This window comes from Amblyomma americanum, chromosome 1 (genome assembly GCF_052857255.1).
Source record: "Amblyomma americanum isolate KBUSLIRL-KWMA chromosome 1, ASM5285725v1, whole genome shotgun sequence".
Lineage (NCBI taxonomy): Eukaryota > Metazoa > Arthropoda > Arachnida > Ixodida > Ixodidae > Amblyomma > Amblyomma americanum.
The window spans coordinates 123789871-123809217 of NC_135497.1; the positions used below are offsets into that span (position 1 = coordinate 123789871).

At 46.8% G+C, this 19347-nt stretch overlaps 1 protein-coding gene across 1 annotated transcript in view; it reads left to right on the forward strand.

Annotated features, from left to right (window-relative positions):
• Nucleotides 1-18404, forward strand: part of LOC144113597 (toll-like receptor 2 type-2) — a 42987-nt gene extending 24583 nt beyond the window's left edge. Inside the window, exon 8 of the mRNA XM_077646765.1 lies at nucleotides 16446-18404. Coding sequence (XP_077502891.1) covers nucleotides 16446-16728 — 283 coding nt within the window. The 3' untranslated portion in view covers nucleotides 16729-18404. The remainder of the gene's footprint in view (nucleotides 1-16445) is intronic.
• The last annotated feature ends 943 nt before the right edge of the window (nucleotides 18405-19347 follow it).

Genomic DNA, 19347 nt, shown 5'->3' on the forward strand with positions numbered 1-19347 from the left:
TTTAACGAACGTATTTGCTCTTCAAAACTTATGCTGCCACCTATGGCGCGAAGACGCTGCGGTGGAGAGTAGTCGCGCTTGCGCCTCGAAGGCATTCCAAAATTTCGAATGTCTCCGCGGAGCTCCGTCGACTCGAATTTCATGTGAACCGAATGCCGTTAAAACACGTCGTGTAGCAGCGCAGCTATGGCAGTCGAGTCGAATGACATTCGTTTGGAAGGCATTCGAGGCATTCGAAACGCCCGTGTAGCACAGGTATAACCCGCGCAGAAGGCTTCTACTCGAGGCGTGGCACATTCAATAGACACGAAAGAATGTTAATCACTCCCTGGGGACACGCACCGCCAGCGCGACTGAAGCGGGGTCCTGTTTACAGCAATGGAAGGATCGCGAGGCTTTCGATGACTCTTTTCGTCACAGTTTGAAGCTCTTTCAGGTTCCACGAACTTCGCGGTTTAAGTTGTCCTTTCAATGCCCCCAAACCCTTCTCTCCCCGGCTTGAAATCCTCTCCGTCTGCTCGAGAGCCGAAGCAAGCCAGCACCAAGAACATGGAGATGCATACCCCTTTTCGACGCCTGTTCTGGCGTATGCCTTTACACTCTATTTCCAAATCTGGCGGCGAGCGTCGTGCTTCAGATTCTCTCCTCCGTTTCTCCCCTCACCTGTTGGACGAAGAATACAGTGGAGGGCGACTGGGTGACTCATCTGCCCTCGCGCTAACTCTTTCAGTCAGCAGAGCAGGAAGTGAAAACGCGGTAATTGAACAATGGTTTTTGGCTGGAAAATATCTTCCTGTAAGTCAGCATTCCTGCAGTTTTGCGAGTTGTCCATTGTACTCCTGGACAGCTTTTTGTGGCTCTGCAGCCAAGGCTAGGCAGGAAAAAGAACAAAACGGGCCAAATTTCTGTTCCCAGAACTGGTCGCAATGTTCATTGGCGCCCTCACCCCTATCTCTTTCCTACTATCCCCTCACCTCTTTCGTTTCACTTCTTCAAACTACCTGCTATCCTTTATTTCCGCTACCCCAGCTCAGGTGTCACCGATTAGTGATGGCAGATGCCGGGGTGAGCAAACATCTTTTACCTTCCTTTTGTTATTTTAAATAAATAATCACTTACATACAACTGGTCGCCGCGATGAAGGTTTTCTCACAATCTTTACACATTTTCCAGAGAAAACACATTTGGAACAGCAGTTTTCAGTGACACCGAAAATCTCCCAGAAAAGACGAGCGATAAAGATGGGGCGAATAAAGAACGAACGAATATTCAAAGCACTCTATCGCTAAAGAATAGCACAGGAGGGAAAGAGACGCGGACAGCGCAGCTCGGGAGCCATGCTAACCCTTCTTGTTCATCAGAGCCTTTTAGTTTCACCCCCCATACCCGCTACGTGCTCTCCACTCTCCGTGCGATTACCTTGCTGTCCGTGCACTGTGCTGACTCCCTGCTCATGAGAACGTATTTCTCCTTCGCTGAGACGATCATTTTGGTCAATACAGGCATGTACAAGTCGAGCACTGTGGAATGCTAAAGTAGTCATGGTTTTCAGCTGTGAGAGATGTCCCTACTATGCGTCAAGCTACGCGAGCGTAGTGAACCACATAGGGAAGGTTCACTCTCAAGAGCCGAACTTTAAAGTAGTGTGCGGGATAGAAGGCTGTCCTAACGTCTACGGCTCCTACAAGTCATACCGCCAGCACCTCAACAGAAAGCACTCTGAATTTATCAAGACCGCCGAAGTTTACAAGCCATGCAGCGGCAGTGACAACGTAGCATCGGATACCGGCGTGGACGAAGGCCCATCACCTCACTCCATCGAGACCACGTCCGACGAGACTCGGCGAGCAAATGGAAATCCACCTACTGACGACAGCCCTGAATATGAGCTCGACGAAGTTAAGCGCCATTTGATGCTCCTTTTTTTTTGAAGACGACAGAGACGCGCTGTTTGCCGCGGAGTGTTGCGCATGACATATTTGATGATATTAAGGTGTTTGTGCAACTTCTGTTATCTGCAGTTCTGCGGCGCACTTTGAAGGCCGGGCAGAACGGCCGCACTAGTCTGTGTGATGAAGTGGAAACTTTGGGAGTTGACATTGTCGATTTTCTGTGGCTGACCTTCAAAGTGATCATGCCGTTCTGGCATACGTGCAGAAAAGGCTTCATTATGTTCAGCTAGAGGAAGTTAAACTTTCAGGAGAAACTGACCCGAGAGTCTGTGGTGTGTGCTTTTATGTACCCTTGGAACGTTCCCTTAAAGCTCTGCTGACGTCTCATGAAGTAGTTGAAGCAGTTTTGCATCAGGCAAGAATTGATTCCAGCCAAAAGCTTCGGGATTTTTCTGACGGCGCTTTTGTTAAAGAGCACGCTTTACTCATAGAAGGCTCAGCGAAATCAGTACTTCTGTTATTGTATACTGACGAATTCGAAATCTGCAATCCTCTCGGCTCGGCTGCCGGATCGCACAAAATATTGGCAGTGTATTTTTCGATCCTGAATCTCCACCCAAAATACAGGAGCAAATTGAGCTCTATTCACCTGCTGCTCCTTGCCAAATACACCGATGTGCGAAGATTTGGCATATGTCAAGTAATCGCTCCGCTAGTGAATGACATAAAGCGTCTTTACGAGGAGGGCTTAACATTTCTTTTCAACAGTTCCGAGATTGCACTCCGTGTTTTTGTAGTTGGTTTTACCGGAGACAACCTGTCACTGCATAAGATAGGGGGGTTCCGCGCATCTTTTGCAAACGGCAGGGTCTGCCGATTTTGCCTTGCTCACAAAAAGAAGTTGAAAACACTACTGTCGGAAGCAGATGTAACTGTGCGGACAGCAGCTGCACACAGCAGCCACCTCACGGCTGTAACGCTTGACAGAGACAATGCGCAACTGTATGGCGTTAATGAGGAGTCTTCCCTCCTGAAAATCCCTGACTTCGACGTCACACAACAGTTGCTTCCCGACTGTATGCACGATATTCTGGAGGGAGGAATAGGATTCGTGGTTAAACATGTGCTCCAGGGCTTATTGTCTTCTGGTGTGCTAAAGACCGAGCAGTTGAAGAACATTTGTAACTATAGTTTCCAACAAAATGATAAGAGAAATCGCCCAGTAGCAATCAGCATTTCTCGGAAGGGCATCGTGCTCAAAGGCACAGCAAGCCAGAAGCAGTGCTTATTCCGTTTACTGCCGCAGTTTTTCGCCGACATAGTGCCAGAAGGTGACCCTGACTGGGAGATATATCTTCAGTTCCGGGAGATAGTTAATATAGTCTTAGCAGAAGAAATTCCTGAAGATTGCTGCAGTTATTTGGAGGTCCAAATTTCTTATTTTTTAAAGAATTTTGGAACCAGATATCCAAATGTGCATATCATTCCCAAGATTCACTACTTAATCCATTACCCAAGATTCATTTCATTGTTCGGTCCTCCACGCCGGTACTGGAGCATGCGGTTTGAAGCAAAGCATGCTTACTTCAAGACTATCGGCACGCGCAGCAGGAACTTCAGGAACATCTGTCGTACTTTGTGCGAAAGGCATCAGCTGCGAGCATGCTACGAACAGTCAGCTATGGTCGTCAGTGACAGTTTGAGCACTTCTCATGCGTCCTTGGTCAAGCCAGCAGATGTACCAGAGTTCGTGCGCATTGAACTTGGCATCACAGATCAGGAAGTGAAAATGTTCTCTGTGGCAAATGCCAGCGTCGACGCTTGCTCGTACAGGTGTTCAGATGTTCTACACATAGGCTGGGAAAATGAAGCTCCTGTCTTTGCTGAAGTGAAAAAGTTGCTGATTTTTCGAAATTGCCTTTTTCTTTGCTTGGAGAAATTTCATACAAAAGGATTTTCACGTCATCGTCAAAGCTATGGTGTGTCGCCGTCTGGAACAGACTTGCTTTTGCGTCCAGGACAAGAACTAGACAATCATGCGTTGGACATGTACGAGTACAGTCAGGGGTTTGAAGTTATCCCGCATTACGAACTTTTTGACTGATGTGGTAATGCTAGTGCAAGTCAGTGTGGATACTAGATCATGTGCAAACAATGCATGAAATAGACGTTGTGAAACTGTTTTATGTTTTATATCTATGTTCTTGCTAATTACATGTTGCTCCGCGAGGATGACGTCAAATGCAGTTGCCGCTAGGATGTATTGACATAAATGTATATATGATTTGATTGAGCAAATTTCAATGCGTCCATATAAGCGCACATATCTCTGTGTGTCTCACATCCTGTGGTCCATTAGACCATCTCTTCATGCATCTTTTTTCGAATATATGTATGTGTGCTTAAGTCTTCGTGTCTGAGAGTAAACAAGTACCTGCATTTTTAATACATTTGGCTTGATTCGCTGTCCTGAGATTTGCTTTCTTTTGATATCTGTCACATTCTCTTGGACGTTAATTAATCGCGCTTAGAAGACTACGTAAAGTATGGAAGAACTGATGATACGTACCAAAGTTGTACGTAACGCGTTACATGTAATTGATTACTTGTAAGCAGTTGCATTTTCGTGTTACTTTGGAATGTGCTTTCTTCGTACCGAAGCGGTGTCCTTGTGGTAGAGCATCAGCCTAACATTCGGGGGGTACTGGGTTCGATCCGCAGTGCCACCGGGTACCCGCCTGTTTTTTGATGGCTACAAGATTTTCCCCGGCCTTGTGCTCGGCTCTTATAGGGTGAGATGCTTGGGAAAAGGGTCTTGGGCCAAACCGCTGTCTTGACGGATCAGAGATAAGGCGGATCAGAGCTAAGTTCCGTCGTCCAGCAACCCTAAATCCGGCTCGTGCGGTAGAAGCCCAACTTGTGTGCATCGATTGCTTTTTTCAAACGATGTTTCAGGTAATTCAGTTACTTTTTCTGCAGTTCATCACACGTAATCAGCTATTTTTTTTTTTCAAAAATTAGTTGTAACCAACGGTGCAGCTTTCCTGAGGGCACTGGTGCTAGGGGGACGTGTTTTCTTTGTGATCGAGTGACAACGAACCGGCTGCAGAGAAGCATTGCGCACGATCATGTCCGGACAACATCCGGGTTACCACCGCCGTCTACGGGAGTTCTCCACCCGAGAATATCATGTGACCGCCCTGTACCCCCCCCCCCCCCCCCCCTTACATCCAACACCGGCGCAAGGTGTTCATATGTTAACTTATAGTACGGCTTTTCCGTGTAGCGCATGAATTGAGGGCGTGTTCAGTGCAGCAGCTGACCGCTTCACAAGGAAACATCGGAAGGTTATCGACCGCAGCTTCGACAAACAACTCCTCTCGGAAATTAACAGCGTAGGACAAATTATCAAGCAGGCCGCTGTAGTTCACTCCAGTCTCAGTAAATTTGTGTTAAGTGCAAACTACAAGGGCCCTTCCTGGAAGAACGCGCCCAGCGTCGGCGCTCTTGGGGTACGCCGAACGGGCGTCGAAAAGAGGCATGCATCTCCATTTTCGTGGCGCAGGCTCTCTTCCCCTCTCGAGCCGACGGAGAAAATTTCAAGCCGTGAAGAGAAGGGGTTGGGGGGCGATGAAAGGACAGCTTAAACCGCGAAGAAAAGTGTGTGTGTGTGTGGGGGGGGGGGGGGGGGGGCTGGGCCTGAAAAGTTTAAAGCCATGAAGAAAAGAGCCACCGAGAGCCCCCGAGCGCCCGTGCGCTGGCGCCGATATCTAGCATGGTCAGATGAGGTTTGCTGGCGTCTCCTGCAGTGTGCATGCGCAGACCGATTCTAGCGTACGCCAAGAGCGCCAATGCTGAGCGCGTACGCCCAGGAAGGGCCCTTTGAGTTGGCCCTTTATGGTAATATAAATGTCGGGAAGAAAGTGACGCAACAGTAGTCGATTACCTTTCTGTAATTGCCAAGTTACTTTCCTGGGACTGTACTTCACCACGATAATCAGTTTCATTTCAGATGGAGTCATTTTAAATGTAATCGGTTGCTTATTTTCTATAACGTGTGCAAATCTAATATTTAATGGAGCTATGTCACCTTTTAGTTTTCTTTCTAGCAGTAGTAAAAGCAATTGAGGTACACGTAAGAAGCGGCAGAAACACAATCCGAGAACAGGCCTTGTCCCTACAGGTGCGTGACTAGCTCATTTTCTAATTTATGTGCAATATCTCCGAAAACTTATGTTAAAGCACTCTTGAACCACCTTCATGGTGGTGCAAGCGTGCAAGGTGGTGCCATGTTAGGGACGACAAGCGCAGAGCATGTGTACATTTCTAATATTGCCTACTTCTCACTATTTTTAGCACTCAGCAAGTAAAGAAAACAGGCGATTTTTAATGCCGATAGTTAACCACGCAATGCGATTTGTACCTATGCTCATTACGAAAAAGGTGGGGAAAAAAGGGAAAGATATTTTTACAAATTCATCTGTCTTTCCTCATTTTGTCTGTTTTAAGGGTACGTAAAACGTTAGAGGTGAGTAAATACCAAGAAAGCATACACGGGCAATGTTACTAGAGCCAGCAACATCGGTTCGGAGAAGGAAACGGAGAGAATAAAGAATCGGCTTGCACAAGGTCCGAAGGGTGATAGGTGGTGAAGAGAGGGTGCAGGGGACACGCGGGTTCGCTCATTCGTCCTTCCGCCAGACAACCGCGTCGTCTGCTAGCGCGACCGCCATTTTCTTGCATACGCTGGTCGCAAGGTGCGCGTTTGCTGCGTGACGCGCCTGGAATGAGGTGCCCCCCCCCCCCCCCCCCCCTGTAGTGAAAGCTTGAATTGGACTTTACCGTTGATAATCATTCCTTTTCTAGTTTAGATGAAAAATAAGAGTAAAGAGTCGGTGATGCAGTAGATATTTCGAGACGATTAACGAGAGTATAGCGGATATCTTTCTTTGTTTTGCAATAGGCCATCACGGCGGGCAACTGCTCGCCGTCGTTGTCATGCCGGCGCCATGAACTTGCTATCATTGCGCTTACGTGTGATATAGCGGAAAGAAAGTGAAGTACGCCAAATGAACAGCTGCATATTCAAGTTCGGACGCATGACATGCTTACGTCCACTTACACTATTATGCAATGGCGGAAAACTGTGTCATGCATACACTATGTGATCAAAACACAGACTTAGGCGCAAGCAAGAACAATGATTTAATACCCTAATGCACAAATACAATATCTTCAAAACGATTACGAACGACGATTCACTGCAAGCATAATGCAGCTTATGATTCTGACACTTAAATTTGTCTCATGCTTTTGTGCATGTAGACGAAAAGTTCGCACTGATTACAGCGTCTGATTACACAGATTACAGGAGACTAACACCAGCACAAGTTTTGCTTCCATGACCACCAGCACGTGTGGCTGGGGACTGACGCAGATGGATGCGCAGCCGCAGTTTTGTGTAGGTGGCTATCAGCATTTTGCCTATTGCTTCCTTGTGATCTGCGCATGGCCGGTCTACCCTCGAAAAGTATTCTGTAAGCAATTTCATCGGGGACTTCATCGTGTGTATATTGATTGTACACCACGCGGCAGCGCCTGTAAAGTACTCCTCCTAGTTCTTGAGAGTGCGGATCACTTCACTGCTCGGATAAATCAAGTTCCGTACATCACTCGCACACTCCTTGAGAATTGTCAAAAGAGGCATATTCATTGCTTGCTGTTCCCATGAGAGCATCCTTGAAGAATGCCGCCTTCCGTGTCTAGCGTGGGAGTCGGCGGGACGGCGGGAGCGGAATGCAAGAAAATGGCGGCGGCACCTCCCGAGAACCGGTTTTGGCATCTACGACCCCTTCCAAGAGTGGCACCACCCTCAGTGGGGAGAGGGCGCGCATCGAGTCACCTGGCAGAAGCCAAGCACATTCCCCCCATGTAGCCACAAGAGAGCACTGACTGGTACTGGCAGCTATGCATTGCACTTCGCGTCTCTGGACGATGCGTCATACTATCTGCTGTCAGATTCTGTATCTGTGGTGCGCAGTCGCCGAGCGAATAACGCGTTTTGATAGCCTGCCACAGGCTAACATAGGTCGCAATGACGCCATCAATCTTGGTAAGTACTTTCAAACGTTTATCTGCTCGTATTTGGTAGTAGGGCGGGGGTGAAAAATTACTTATGCTCACGTACACCCGTCGTCAAACTTTTATAGCACTTTTAGTAAAATGATTCAATTTTGTCATCGTCTTCCCATGCATTAGAATAGATCATCATCATCATCAGCCTGACTACGTCCACTGCAGGGCAAAGGCATCTCCCCTGTCTCTCCAATTAACCCTTTCCTTTGCCAGCTGTGCCCACCGTACGCAGACTAATTTTCACGGTGAAAATTGCGCAGTGCACCCTTATATCTCCAGCAGTAAGTTTTGAACGCAAAACGATTAGATGTTTAATCGCCTTTCATAAACTCTTTACGGCGGGTGTACGTTGCAAAATGCATGCAACCTCCAGCATGAGCGCAGCTAATATTGACTTTGTGCTTCAAATGGTGAGTCCTACTTTCTTTTCGGAACCCTGATGATTGTTCGGAATAGTTTAAATGTAAATTAATTGAACTGTAGTGCAGGCCTCTTTTTGTGAGGCCTAAATCCATTTGGTGCCTTTGTTCCAGATGAAGCTGAGATACGCGCGCAGGATTATTTTCACTTTTAATGCAAAAATACGGCGTATTTTTCCCCCCGTACTCTAGCATTCCCTCCAAGCCCTAAGGGCTTGCTTCAGCTTCACCCGCAAACAATTTTCTATCGCCGTTTCACGTCACTAAGTCCTCATGACAGTTGGCAACTTGCAAAATTTGCCCCTGGCTTAGAAGATATTTTCCAACAAAGAAGACATTTTTCGCAGTCTGCGTTTTCACTTACTTCCCCCTGCCCACAAAATGCAAAATGCGTCAGTCGGTCACCAGATGCAATAAGGGACTTCTCCCACCTTCATTTTCTAAAAAGAATGCGGGACTGCTGTCTGTATACGAGAGCTTTCAGTCGGAAAATATCCTGCTGCAGAAGCTAACATATACTTTTGCAAGTTGTTGCAGAAAGAAACTCACGAATCAGTGCGCATGCGATTTTGTTGCACGCAGGCGGTGAGATGTGGAGTTGAACCTTTTATATGGACATCTTGCAAAATTGCAAGAAAGCTGACTTACGGGAAGTTGTTTTTTAACCAAAAACCCTTGTTCACAGACCACGTTTTCAAAGTTGAGAGAAAACTGACGCCAACCAATATTTTTATTTTTGCCCAACGTTTCTGGACCTACTCGGTCCCTTCTTCAGGGGTGACTATATAAAAAAAACTCTGTGCCAGCCGCAGCAGCGGGTTGCTGCCTTCGCTCTCCCTTTGTTAGCACGTGGCGCAGTCCAATAACGTACGCGGAGGGGAGCGTTCCTGGAGTCATATTCATCGCCGCCTTTGTTAGCCGGATGTGCCAGGACTCAACATGTCGCATCTTGAACAGCTTTGGTTCCATGGTGCAAGACGCTCACCTTCTAGAAGGCTATCCGGTGGTCGGCGCGCTCGGAGTGGTCGGCGAGGGAGTTGGATTCTGAATTCATTAGTCGGATGGTTGGCGTCAGTTTTCTCTTAACTATCTCAAGAACCCGACCAGGCGGACCATAGATGTTTTAGTTCAAACCGCGTTTTCACTTCCTGCTCTGCTGAATGAAAGAGTTAGCGCGAGGGGAGATGAGTCAGTCGCCCTCCATTGTATTGTTTTTCCAAAATGTGAGGGGGACTGCCCCCTAGTGTGGGAGAACCTGAAGTCGATGCTCGTCACCATCTTTGTAGATATAAACGGAAGTCGTCGAAAGGTTATAGACATTTTTAGCATAATTGAGACGTATACCGGTTTACCCGACCCCTCCTGCGCACGCGCAGTGGCATTGTTGGAATTAGGGGGAACCACTGCGCGTGCGCAGGAGGGGTCGGGTAAACCGGTGTGTTCCCGGTATGCTAAAGGCGTCTAATAATACATTCCTTGACGAGTACCTGTCTAGCCCGCTCCTCAAGTTCGCAGCCCTGCTCTATTGTGTCCTTCCAACAACTTCCCTCTCAAACAGATAAAGGGACATCTCCCCTCCCTATTCGAAGAAGAATGTCAGATTTCCGTCTGTGATTGAGGGTTTTCGGTTGGAAAATTGTAGAGGGTGCTTGATATTACGCAAGTTGTATTTTGCTTGTGCCAAAAGCATTACTGCTCATCAGCTGAACAATGTTTATTTCAGCTTGTTTTTGTTAGTAAAAATGTTCCAGGGTCATAGTATGCCCTTTTGAATCAAAGCCAGAAAAACATTGTAGATAAAGAACTAGGCCATTTCGAAGTGGGAGCTGCGCCCAACTTCCACTGCATTTCAGATATGTTTGGTTCTATGGAAGTTTGCCATCCCAAAGCGACTCAGGCTATGACGGATGCCGTAGTGAAGAGCTCCGGATAATTTCGACCACCTGCGGGTCTTCCACGTGCACCGACATCGCACAGTACATGGGTCTCTAGCATTTCACCTCCATGGAAAATTCGGCCGCCGCGGCCGGGATAAAACCCGCGTTTTTCGGGTCAGCAGCCGAGCACCATAACCACTGAGCCACTGCGATTATTTGGTGTCCAAAGGAGGTTCATTTTTTTTGTTTATTACGCCTTACAGTATGCTCGATTCGAAAACGCCACACATACACCTTCACGCTTTTGGCCAAAACTGCCGAAGCTTAAATTTTGATTTCATAAATGAAACAGATCATTTGCAGAAATCTGTAAATCAGCTCCGCAAGGCTTGTTTTCCAACCAAACGGTCTCGTTTCCAGACGACGCTCTCGCATTGTTTGAGGAAAAGAAAACAGTCAAGTTCCCCCTTCTGAGTAAACTCAGGAATGTCTCCAGTTTACTTCAAGGTCAACCTTCTGTAGCACTGCAGTAGAGGCTAGGCAGGAACTAGAAGAAAATGGGCCTTTGTTCCTGTGCCAGCAGTATTGAGCTACCTCATACTACACTTTCTTAAAACTTCCTGCTGAACAACACCCTCGCGCTAACTTCCCTTTACCCCACTACACCCGTGGCCAGAACAAGGAACAACCTACTCCCCACAGCACTATGACAAAATACGGTCTCCCTCCTTTTCCTTCCTAGACTGCTGCAGGCAGATTGCGACCATCCGCAGTTTTCATTCGCTCGAAGAATGAGAGTGTGTCGTTTGGGCTGGAGATCTTTTGGTTGGAAAACAAGCCTTACAGAGAGGATGACTGACAGGTTTCCGCTAATGGTGAATTCATGCGTTAAATGTGTGCACTGTCCGTCATGTTTCAACGATCTTTTTTTTTCCCACAGGTTCACTTGGAGCATGGATGCCATCATGGCGTTGGCAGAAGACTGCTGTGTTATGTTGCAATTTTAAATTCATTAAAAAAATAAACTCTGTCGTGCGCACTGATGTTCTATCACTGGCGTGCAGAAGTGCACACTGAAGTGCTGCGCGGCACGCCACAGATTATCGCACTAACACTAACATAACCAGGAATGTGGGAGAGAAAAACATCTCTGAACTGCCGGCCATCGAGGTGGTTATCATGCCTTTTCGGCAAGCAGCTTCGTTCTACAGGTGTATGATAATGCTGAGTTTAGTTGCAATGTGAGTTATACATTGCAGTAGATGCACGATTAGCGCACACCTACAAAGTGAAGTGGTTTCCTTAACAGGCCCAGAAACGACCTTGCTTTTAACAACAATGGGTGCCTCGCATCACAGCGAACGTGCCTGTGCGTCTCTTTCGAGAATATGTAACAATACACTGTAATAAGGGTTTAGTACATTCCTCTGGACGGTAACGTTACCCTTCTGCAAGAGTCGTAAAGATACATATAAAAGAGCAAAATATACACGCTTGCGGAGCAGTGTTATGCCCTCTCATGCGGTGCAAATTTGCACCTTACAAGCATCTTGAACAAACAGCGCGAACAAAGACGAGCACAAAAGACAAGAAAGCGAACGACACGGCGCTGACTAACAACTGAGGGTTTATTGCTGATCACACAAGTATAAATACATGGATGTCGGCAATGAGGGAAAGGTTTACAAAGTGCAAAAACCAAAAACAAAACGTAAATGTGACAACAGCAACATAAGCACGCTAGAAATCAGCAGAGATTATCAACCCCCAGGAGTGACAGCTCTTTTTGCAGAAGTGTTAGCGAAGGGGTACTTATACATGCATTTCCCTGCTTGAATATGTTGTATGCCTCGATAATTTCCCTCGCAGTTTTTTCCCGATTTTTGGCAATGACCTTGGTTTCATGATAGAGCGGTACGCACTGTTTTTTCTCGTTCTTTGCCCATTCACAATCCCGGCAATGAATGCCGAGATGACCTGAAACTACTTTTGACACTTTATAGCTGTGTTCGCTCAGCCTTTTATTTATGCAACGTCCCGTCTGTCCAACGTACTGCCCTCCACAGGGCAGAGGGATGTTATAAACAACCCCCTTATCACAAGGAACAAAGCGTGACTGGTGCTTAGTTGTGCACTTCGCCACTTTTCCTTTGAACTCATTAACAGATCGGCACAAACCGGCCAGACGATCAGGCGCGGAAAACACAACATCAACACCTGCTTTTTTCCCCACTTTTTTCAGGGAGTGTGAAATTCCATGTAGATATGGAATCACAGCGACACGTTTGCGGTTGTTGTCCGATCCCTGGCCGTCTCGTGTAGCTGGTTCTGACTTGCTCTTCTTTAGGGCCGACTCAGCTACTGACGTGATAAGTTCCAGTGGGTACCCTGCCGAAAGCAATCTTTTTACCTGGTGTGATACGCTGGAATGCATTCTGTGGTGGCAGGATTTTGTTAATGAGCTGTTCAAACAGGATCCTATGATACCCCTCTTAATGAGCTTGGAATGGCAAGAACCATAGGGAAGAAGGGGCTTGTTACCTCGAGGTTCGAAAGCCCAGCAAACGTGGCTAGGAGTGAAGTACAGGCCAAGGTCTAGAAACTTGATGTGGTTGTGAACGGGGGTTTCATAAGTGATCTCAAGGGGGGAGAGAGTGTCAGAAAAAATGGACAGACTACGAGACACCTCCGTTTCAAACTCCAGTCCAGAGCACTTGATAATAACAAGGTAGTCGTCGACAAATCTAAATGTTTTTACGACCTTGGTGTTCCCAAGGCGTCCGTTGAGAGCACGGTCGCATCTGGCGAGATAAATGCCAGGGATCGGACAACAACCGCAAACGTGTCGCTGTGATTCCATATCTACATGGAATTTCACACTCCCTGAAAAAAGTGGGGAAAAAAGCAGGTGTTGATGTTGTGTTTTCCGCGCCTGATCGTCTGGCCGGTTTGTGCCGATCTGTTAATGAGTTCAAAGGAAAAGTGGCGAAGTGCACAACTAAGCACCAGTCACGCTTTGTTCCTTGTGATAAGGGGGTTGTTTATAACATCCCTCTGCCCTGTGGAGGGCAGTACGTTGGACAGACGGGACGTTGCATAAATAAAAGGCTGAGCGAACACAGCTATAAAGTGTCAAAAGTAGTTTCAGGTCATCTCGGCATTCATTGCCGGGATTGTGAATGGGCAAAGAACGAGAAAAAACAGTGCGTACCGCTCTATCATGAAACCAAGGTCATTGCCAAAAATCGGGAAAAAACTGCGAGGGAAATTATCGAGGCATACAACATATTCAAGCAGGGAAATGCATGTATAAGTACCCCTTCGCTAACACTTCTGCAAAAAGAGCTGTCACTCCTGGGGGTTGATAATCTCTGCTGATTTCTAGCGTGCTTATGTTGCTGTTGTCACATTTACGTTTTGTTTTTGGTTTTTGCACTTTGTAAACCTTTCCCTCATTGCCGACATCCATGTATTTATACTTGTGTGATCAGCAATAAACCCTCAGTTGTTAGTCAGCGCCGTGTCGTTCGCTTTCTTGTCTTTTGTGCTCGTCTTTGTTCGCGCTGTTTGTTCAAGATGCTCAACCAACTAGCCCGCCAAAACGTGTTAACCTTACAAGCGTTGTAATAAGCTCGTTAGATAAATTTAACTACAGTCCTTGGAAGGGTAAGTTTACGCTTAAGGTTACCCTTCCAAAAGAGACGTAAGGATGCGCCTAAAAGAGCAGAACATGCACACTTGCAGAGCAAGGTTATGCCCATTGACACGGTGCAAAGTTGTACCTTAGAAGCGTTGTAATAAACTCATTAGGTAGGTTTTGACTATAGCCCTTGCGAGGGTAAGTTTACGCTTAAGGTTACCCTTCCTAACACGGCGTAAAGGTGCACCTAAAAGAGCAAAACCATATGCTTTCGCGGAGCAATGTTACACCCATTGATAAGGTGCAAAGTTGTACTCTAGCAGCGTTGTAGTAAGATCATTAGATAGGCTTAACCGTAACCCTTGCAAGGATAAGTTTACGCTGTGAGATTGAGCATAAGCTTATTCCGAGTGGGTGCAAATATGCACCAGAAAATAAAACGTATGTTTGCACCTTCATGGCCTAAGCGTTACTCTTTCTGAAGAAAGGGTAACGTTAGTCATCAAAGGCTTATACTTACACTTGACCAAACGGAGTAACATTACCCCGATAACAGCCTAAACATTACTCCGTGCGCACTTAGTCCCCCGACGAAGGAGTAACTTTGCACCCAAAGGGGGTCGCCACAGCGTCAGTGGATTTACCCCCTTAAAGGAGTAAGACCACTCCTTTTTTTCTTAGAGTGCACGGCCCGGGAACCTTTGCCTTAACAGCTGGTGCTGTAAAAGAAACGCCGACGCACATTGGCCATGCTTACTCGCCGGGCAAATAAAAAATATGAGGATATGTCTGCCGACAAATTGGCAAATCACTCTAACTGCAATGTGGGTGCAATGCCCTTCTTGATGACGGAAAAGGATTGGGCACATGTCCAGCGATCACCGGTCTACATCTTTTTAGAGGACTATACATGCCTGATTTTAGCATGTTTTCGTCTTTCAAGTGATGCGTTAGACATTAGAGTACATGGTTCAACACGTGGTATTATCATACGAGCATTAAATAATTTATAATTGAATTTCTTCTCTCATGTTTCGGTTTCACCAGCCGAACGATGGCGGTGACGTGTAGTTGGTGTTTAGGTCACGTGAGGCACTAAAAAATTGGCGTTGGTTTAGCTCTGGTTAAACCTGCAGTGACGCGATAGCTACAGCTGGCCGAGTGGAATGTGGTCACGTGACCAACCACGTGACGAACCACGTGATCAGCCACGGCGCCGCGCCGCGGGCACCTGCTCCGCACCACGTGACCAACCACGTGACAGCGTGGCGCGCAGCCACAGGATGTCGCGCAGCCACAGGGTTGCGCGCCGCCACGCTGAATGCTCGAAATGCTACCGTAATGTAGCTATCGCTACAAAATTGAAATATTTCTTTGTAATCATGTTTCTTGAATTGTAACTGAGTGCCGCACTAACTACCTGCAGTGTTTGTGTGTGAAGACTCGTGTTTTGCTTTATGTTCCCTCTTCCCCCCTCTGTAATGCTCCTAGAGGGCCTTTAGGCTATTTTAATAAAAAACATAAATAATTGCTGGTGCATAGCTTTAATTCACTAGAAAAATATAGCCAGCCTACTTTTTTTGTAATTCTTGAAAACGTGGTGTGCATAGTGTATCTGCTGCCTTTCTTTTCTAAAACCTGTTAGATGCCAGTTCCATAGTTCTCGCTGCAAACACGTAAGTTTCTAAGCGCTATCTCTTTAGCTTTCACTGTTGTACAGTTTTGGAATATGGGGAGAGATTGTGACCTAAGGCTGAAAGTACCAGTGCTGACGTTTCTGAGGGGTTGGCTGCTCGAAACTGCCCTGTTCAGTCCACAGAGTTGCGCGAGGCCACCTTCCCTCTTTTTAGGGCATTTATTTTGGTTACTCTTTTTCTGAGGACTAATGAAATGTTTTAACGCCAAAGTGAGTCATGGGCACTGAAAGAACGATTCCGCGATCTTAAAGAGACATTCAATTGATTTTCAAGATCATATTCTAAAGCAACAGATCTGCAGAGGCGGTCTTTGTGAATATTCGAGTCAAATTTCGAGTATTCGAGACTGGTCTGCGTGGACCTCATGGTTTGAAAACATTTTTTTACATCGCTGCTTGCGGCCAATTAGGGAGACACCCCACCGCGCGTTCTTAGCAGCGCGTACCTTGATGGCGTACAGTGAGCAGTCTGAGCAAGCCTTCTCAGTTGGCGTGCCCAATTACGTGGGCGGGATGGGGCGTGGCGGGGTGCGAACTGTTCCTTTTTTTTCTGTTGGTCGGCGTGTATGAGTTGAGGGGAAGAGTGGAGGGATATCATTTTAATCACCATTACCTTCGGTGTTAGTGAATCTCGCTTAAAAATATTTGCAGGGTGATGAGCAGTGATGCAATAACAATCGCTCGTGCGCTTTTCCTAACTTTAGTAAATATCACTTCATGGTTCCTTCAACGTGGATGTATTCCTTGTGCTATACATTTCGTTCTTCTTTCTTTCATCCCCATGAGGAACTACGTGGAGAGCGAGTGGTGCCGCTGGGAGTTCCGTGTAGCGCAGCACCGCGCCCTGGAGGACAACATCAACCGGCTGATCGTGGTGGTCGTCGGCGATGTGCGCCCCGAAGGCGTCGACGAAGAGCTGCAGCGCTACATGCAGGAGACCAACTACCTGCGCTGGGGCGAAGCGCACTTCTGGGACAAGCTGCTCTACTCGCTGCCCAAGAGAGACGCCCGGACCAGGGTCATCCCGAACATGCACCCGCTCACGCGCATGGCTACCCCGGCCATCTGAGGGCGGCTAGGGCTGGGGCCGTAGCGGCAGCGCGCTTGCGACCGTCCACCATTTCTCTCTCTCTCTCTCATTGTTCTCCTAATTTTGTGAGATGCGCAACCTTCACGCTGTTACTTTGGTCACGGAGGTCGTGAGTGCGCGCGTGTACATGCCACGTGACGAGTGGAGCCAGGCTGATTCAGGCCGCGCGTCAGATTCTTATCCAATCACCGCGGAGGCTCAGTGGCTATGGCGTTCGGCTGCTGAGCCCAAGGATGCCGGATCGAATCCCTGCCACGTAGGCCGCATTTGGATGGAGACGAAATGCAAGAACGCCGGTGTGCGGTGCGATGTCAGTGCACTTTGAAAAACGGCAGGTTGCCTAAAATTCAATGAGGCATCTCTCATAGCCCATTTGAAACTTCGGGACGTTAAACCCCACATACCATGCCATACCTACAATTTCTCATCCACTCTTTCTCTGCTGCATGTATAGTTGCGTTTTACGGCACAGCTCAGCTGCGTAATCCTGCACAAATTTCATTTGTCAGCTTTCGTCTCACTATTTATTCTTCAACTGTTTCATTTGTGCATTGATCTGATGAGGCTGGTGGCGTCTGACAAGGGACATTAAAGCGCTACTGCTCAGTGGCAGTGTTTGTGGCCAGGTTGGGTGTACAGTCAGAGAAATCATAGCAGCTGTTTAGTTTATAATCGCTTTATGCAAGTTGACGGAGCTACCAAACAACGATTCGGAATGCCCACTCTTTAGCGCGCATAGGAATACTGTGAATATTAAGCACTTATTCCTTTTTTGTTCGTTTGAGAAATTTTGATGAGAAAACTAGGAAATAAAACGCTATGCTTAAAGGAGGGTTGCTCTCCTCCACCATCAAGATCAAATTTAGCACCTTTTAACTTTCACGTATATTGTAGTGTTAAATATTGTTTCGAATAAGAATACATGCAAACGTACCTGTGAAACAAAATAATCACGGTAAATCCACCGCTATTCGCACGCAGCCTGCGTCCAGTTAATGAACTCTCATTGAGAAACAGCAAAGGCAATAGGAGGAAAATGTTTACAGAAGAAAGAAATAAAAGCGACACCCACGCTGTAGCTGGCTGCTGCACCAAACTGTGTAATGACGGCTAATTCCTTGTTCTTACTTGTTTTACACAGTTAACAGCTTTGCATCCTGCATTCATACCGTCATACGAGTAGCCGCGACTGGTTGATTTTTTTTTTCAGGTATAGATCTGGTAGAACGCGCGCCTGCTACGGCTAAAATTTTCAAAGCACCTGTGTAATTTTGAGGTGGGCACTGTGAAAAATAATCAGAATGAAAAACCCAGCGCGCACCGGTGTTCTAACACTTTCCACGGGTTATGGGGCGGAAAATATGGCTCCTGCTGTATTAACCTCTTAAACGGAAACTCTTGATACTAAAAGCGGGGCTAAAATTATCCTTGAGTTTCTGCCCTCTAAGCTACAAACTATGCCTACCAAAGATTGGAAAGCATGACAGGAACGGCGCAGCTAAAGTAAAACGAGCTTTATTGTCCATATCACGAACCCTACTGCATCTGGTGGAAAAGTCGTCAAATAATTACATATTGCCGAACGGTCCCTAAAACATCGAGGGAAATGGGCGAGCTGATCATACACGCCAGAATAATAAAATCCTAGCTTCTCAGTTGTGTGATAGCGCTCAATGCAAAGAACTGCACACACAGACTGTGGGATCACGCCGTCTTCCTACCTTTTCGCGGCTTATATCACACTGCTTCCTCTAGAGGCAGTCACAAGTGTGACTAGTAGCAGAACCCATATCGCTTATCTGTTGCATCCGATGATAACTATACGAAAGTGCTCTACGCGCTCCGTTCGTCAAAAATACCACTAACAGTTCCAAAATATACTCGCTGAGGCAGGTTCGTCTAAAGCCAAAGTAACGGTTTTGGCCGCAAACGAACTGAGCTCGTCTAAGGCCTTTAAGGAGTTAGTGAGCGTCAGGTGCTTTGAAACAACCGCTCACAAGGACGCGGTAGTCGTTAGTTGGAATCCCGTGCTGTAGTCGTAGCTATTATTCTTCTTTTCAATCGTATTTCGATTTTTGTGGCTTTGTGATTAGCGAGAACGGCTGGAAAACTCTTCTGGCAGAAGAATTGTGGTCGCAGGCCGGTCCAGTTTATTAGAATGTTTTAGCATAGCGAGATCCGCTACCACAATGCGCTTCTGCGGGAAGGTGCCTGATCAAATAGGATTTCCTTGTCGAAGTCGCCAGGAAAACGAAACTTCAATGCAAGTGCGAACCTGTCTCGTGCAGCACTGCTGTTTAGCGTATGACGTCTCGACATTCGTAGGCATTACCTGTCTAGATGCCCAAGCTTGAATGGGTAAGTCCAATCAATTCAAACCTTGTCAGTTGGTCCAATTAGACTATCCGACGTAAATGAGCTGTTTGGTTCAGTTCTTTTAAGATATAATGGTAAATCAATGCACCACGGTAAAGGGTTTGGAAACGTGAATTTACAGTTGGTATGAAGCAAGAATCGAGGGAAGCATATTTTGATCTTGTCCCTTTAACCTGCGGGCTGGACTTGCCGGTAGAAGGATTTTAGTGCTAAATATGGGGC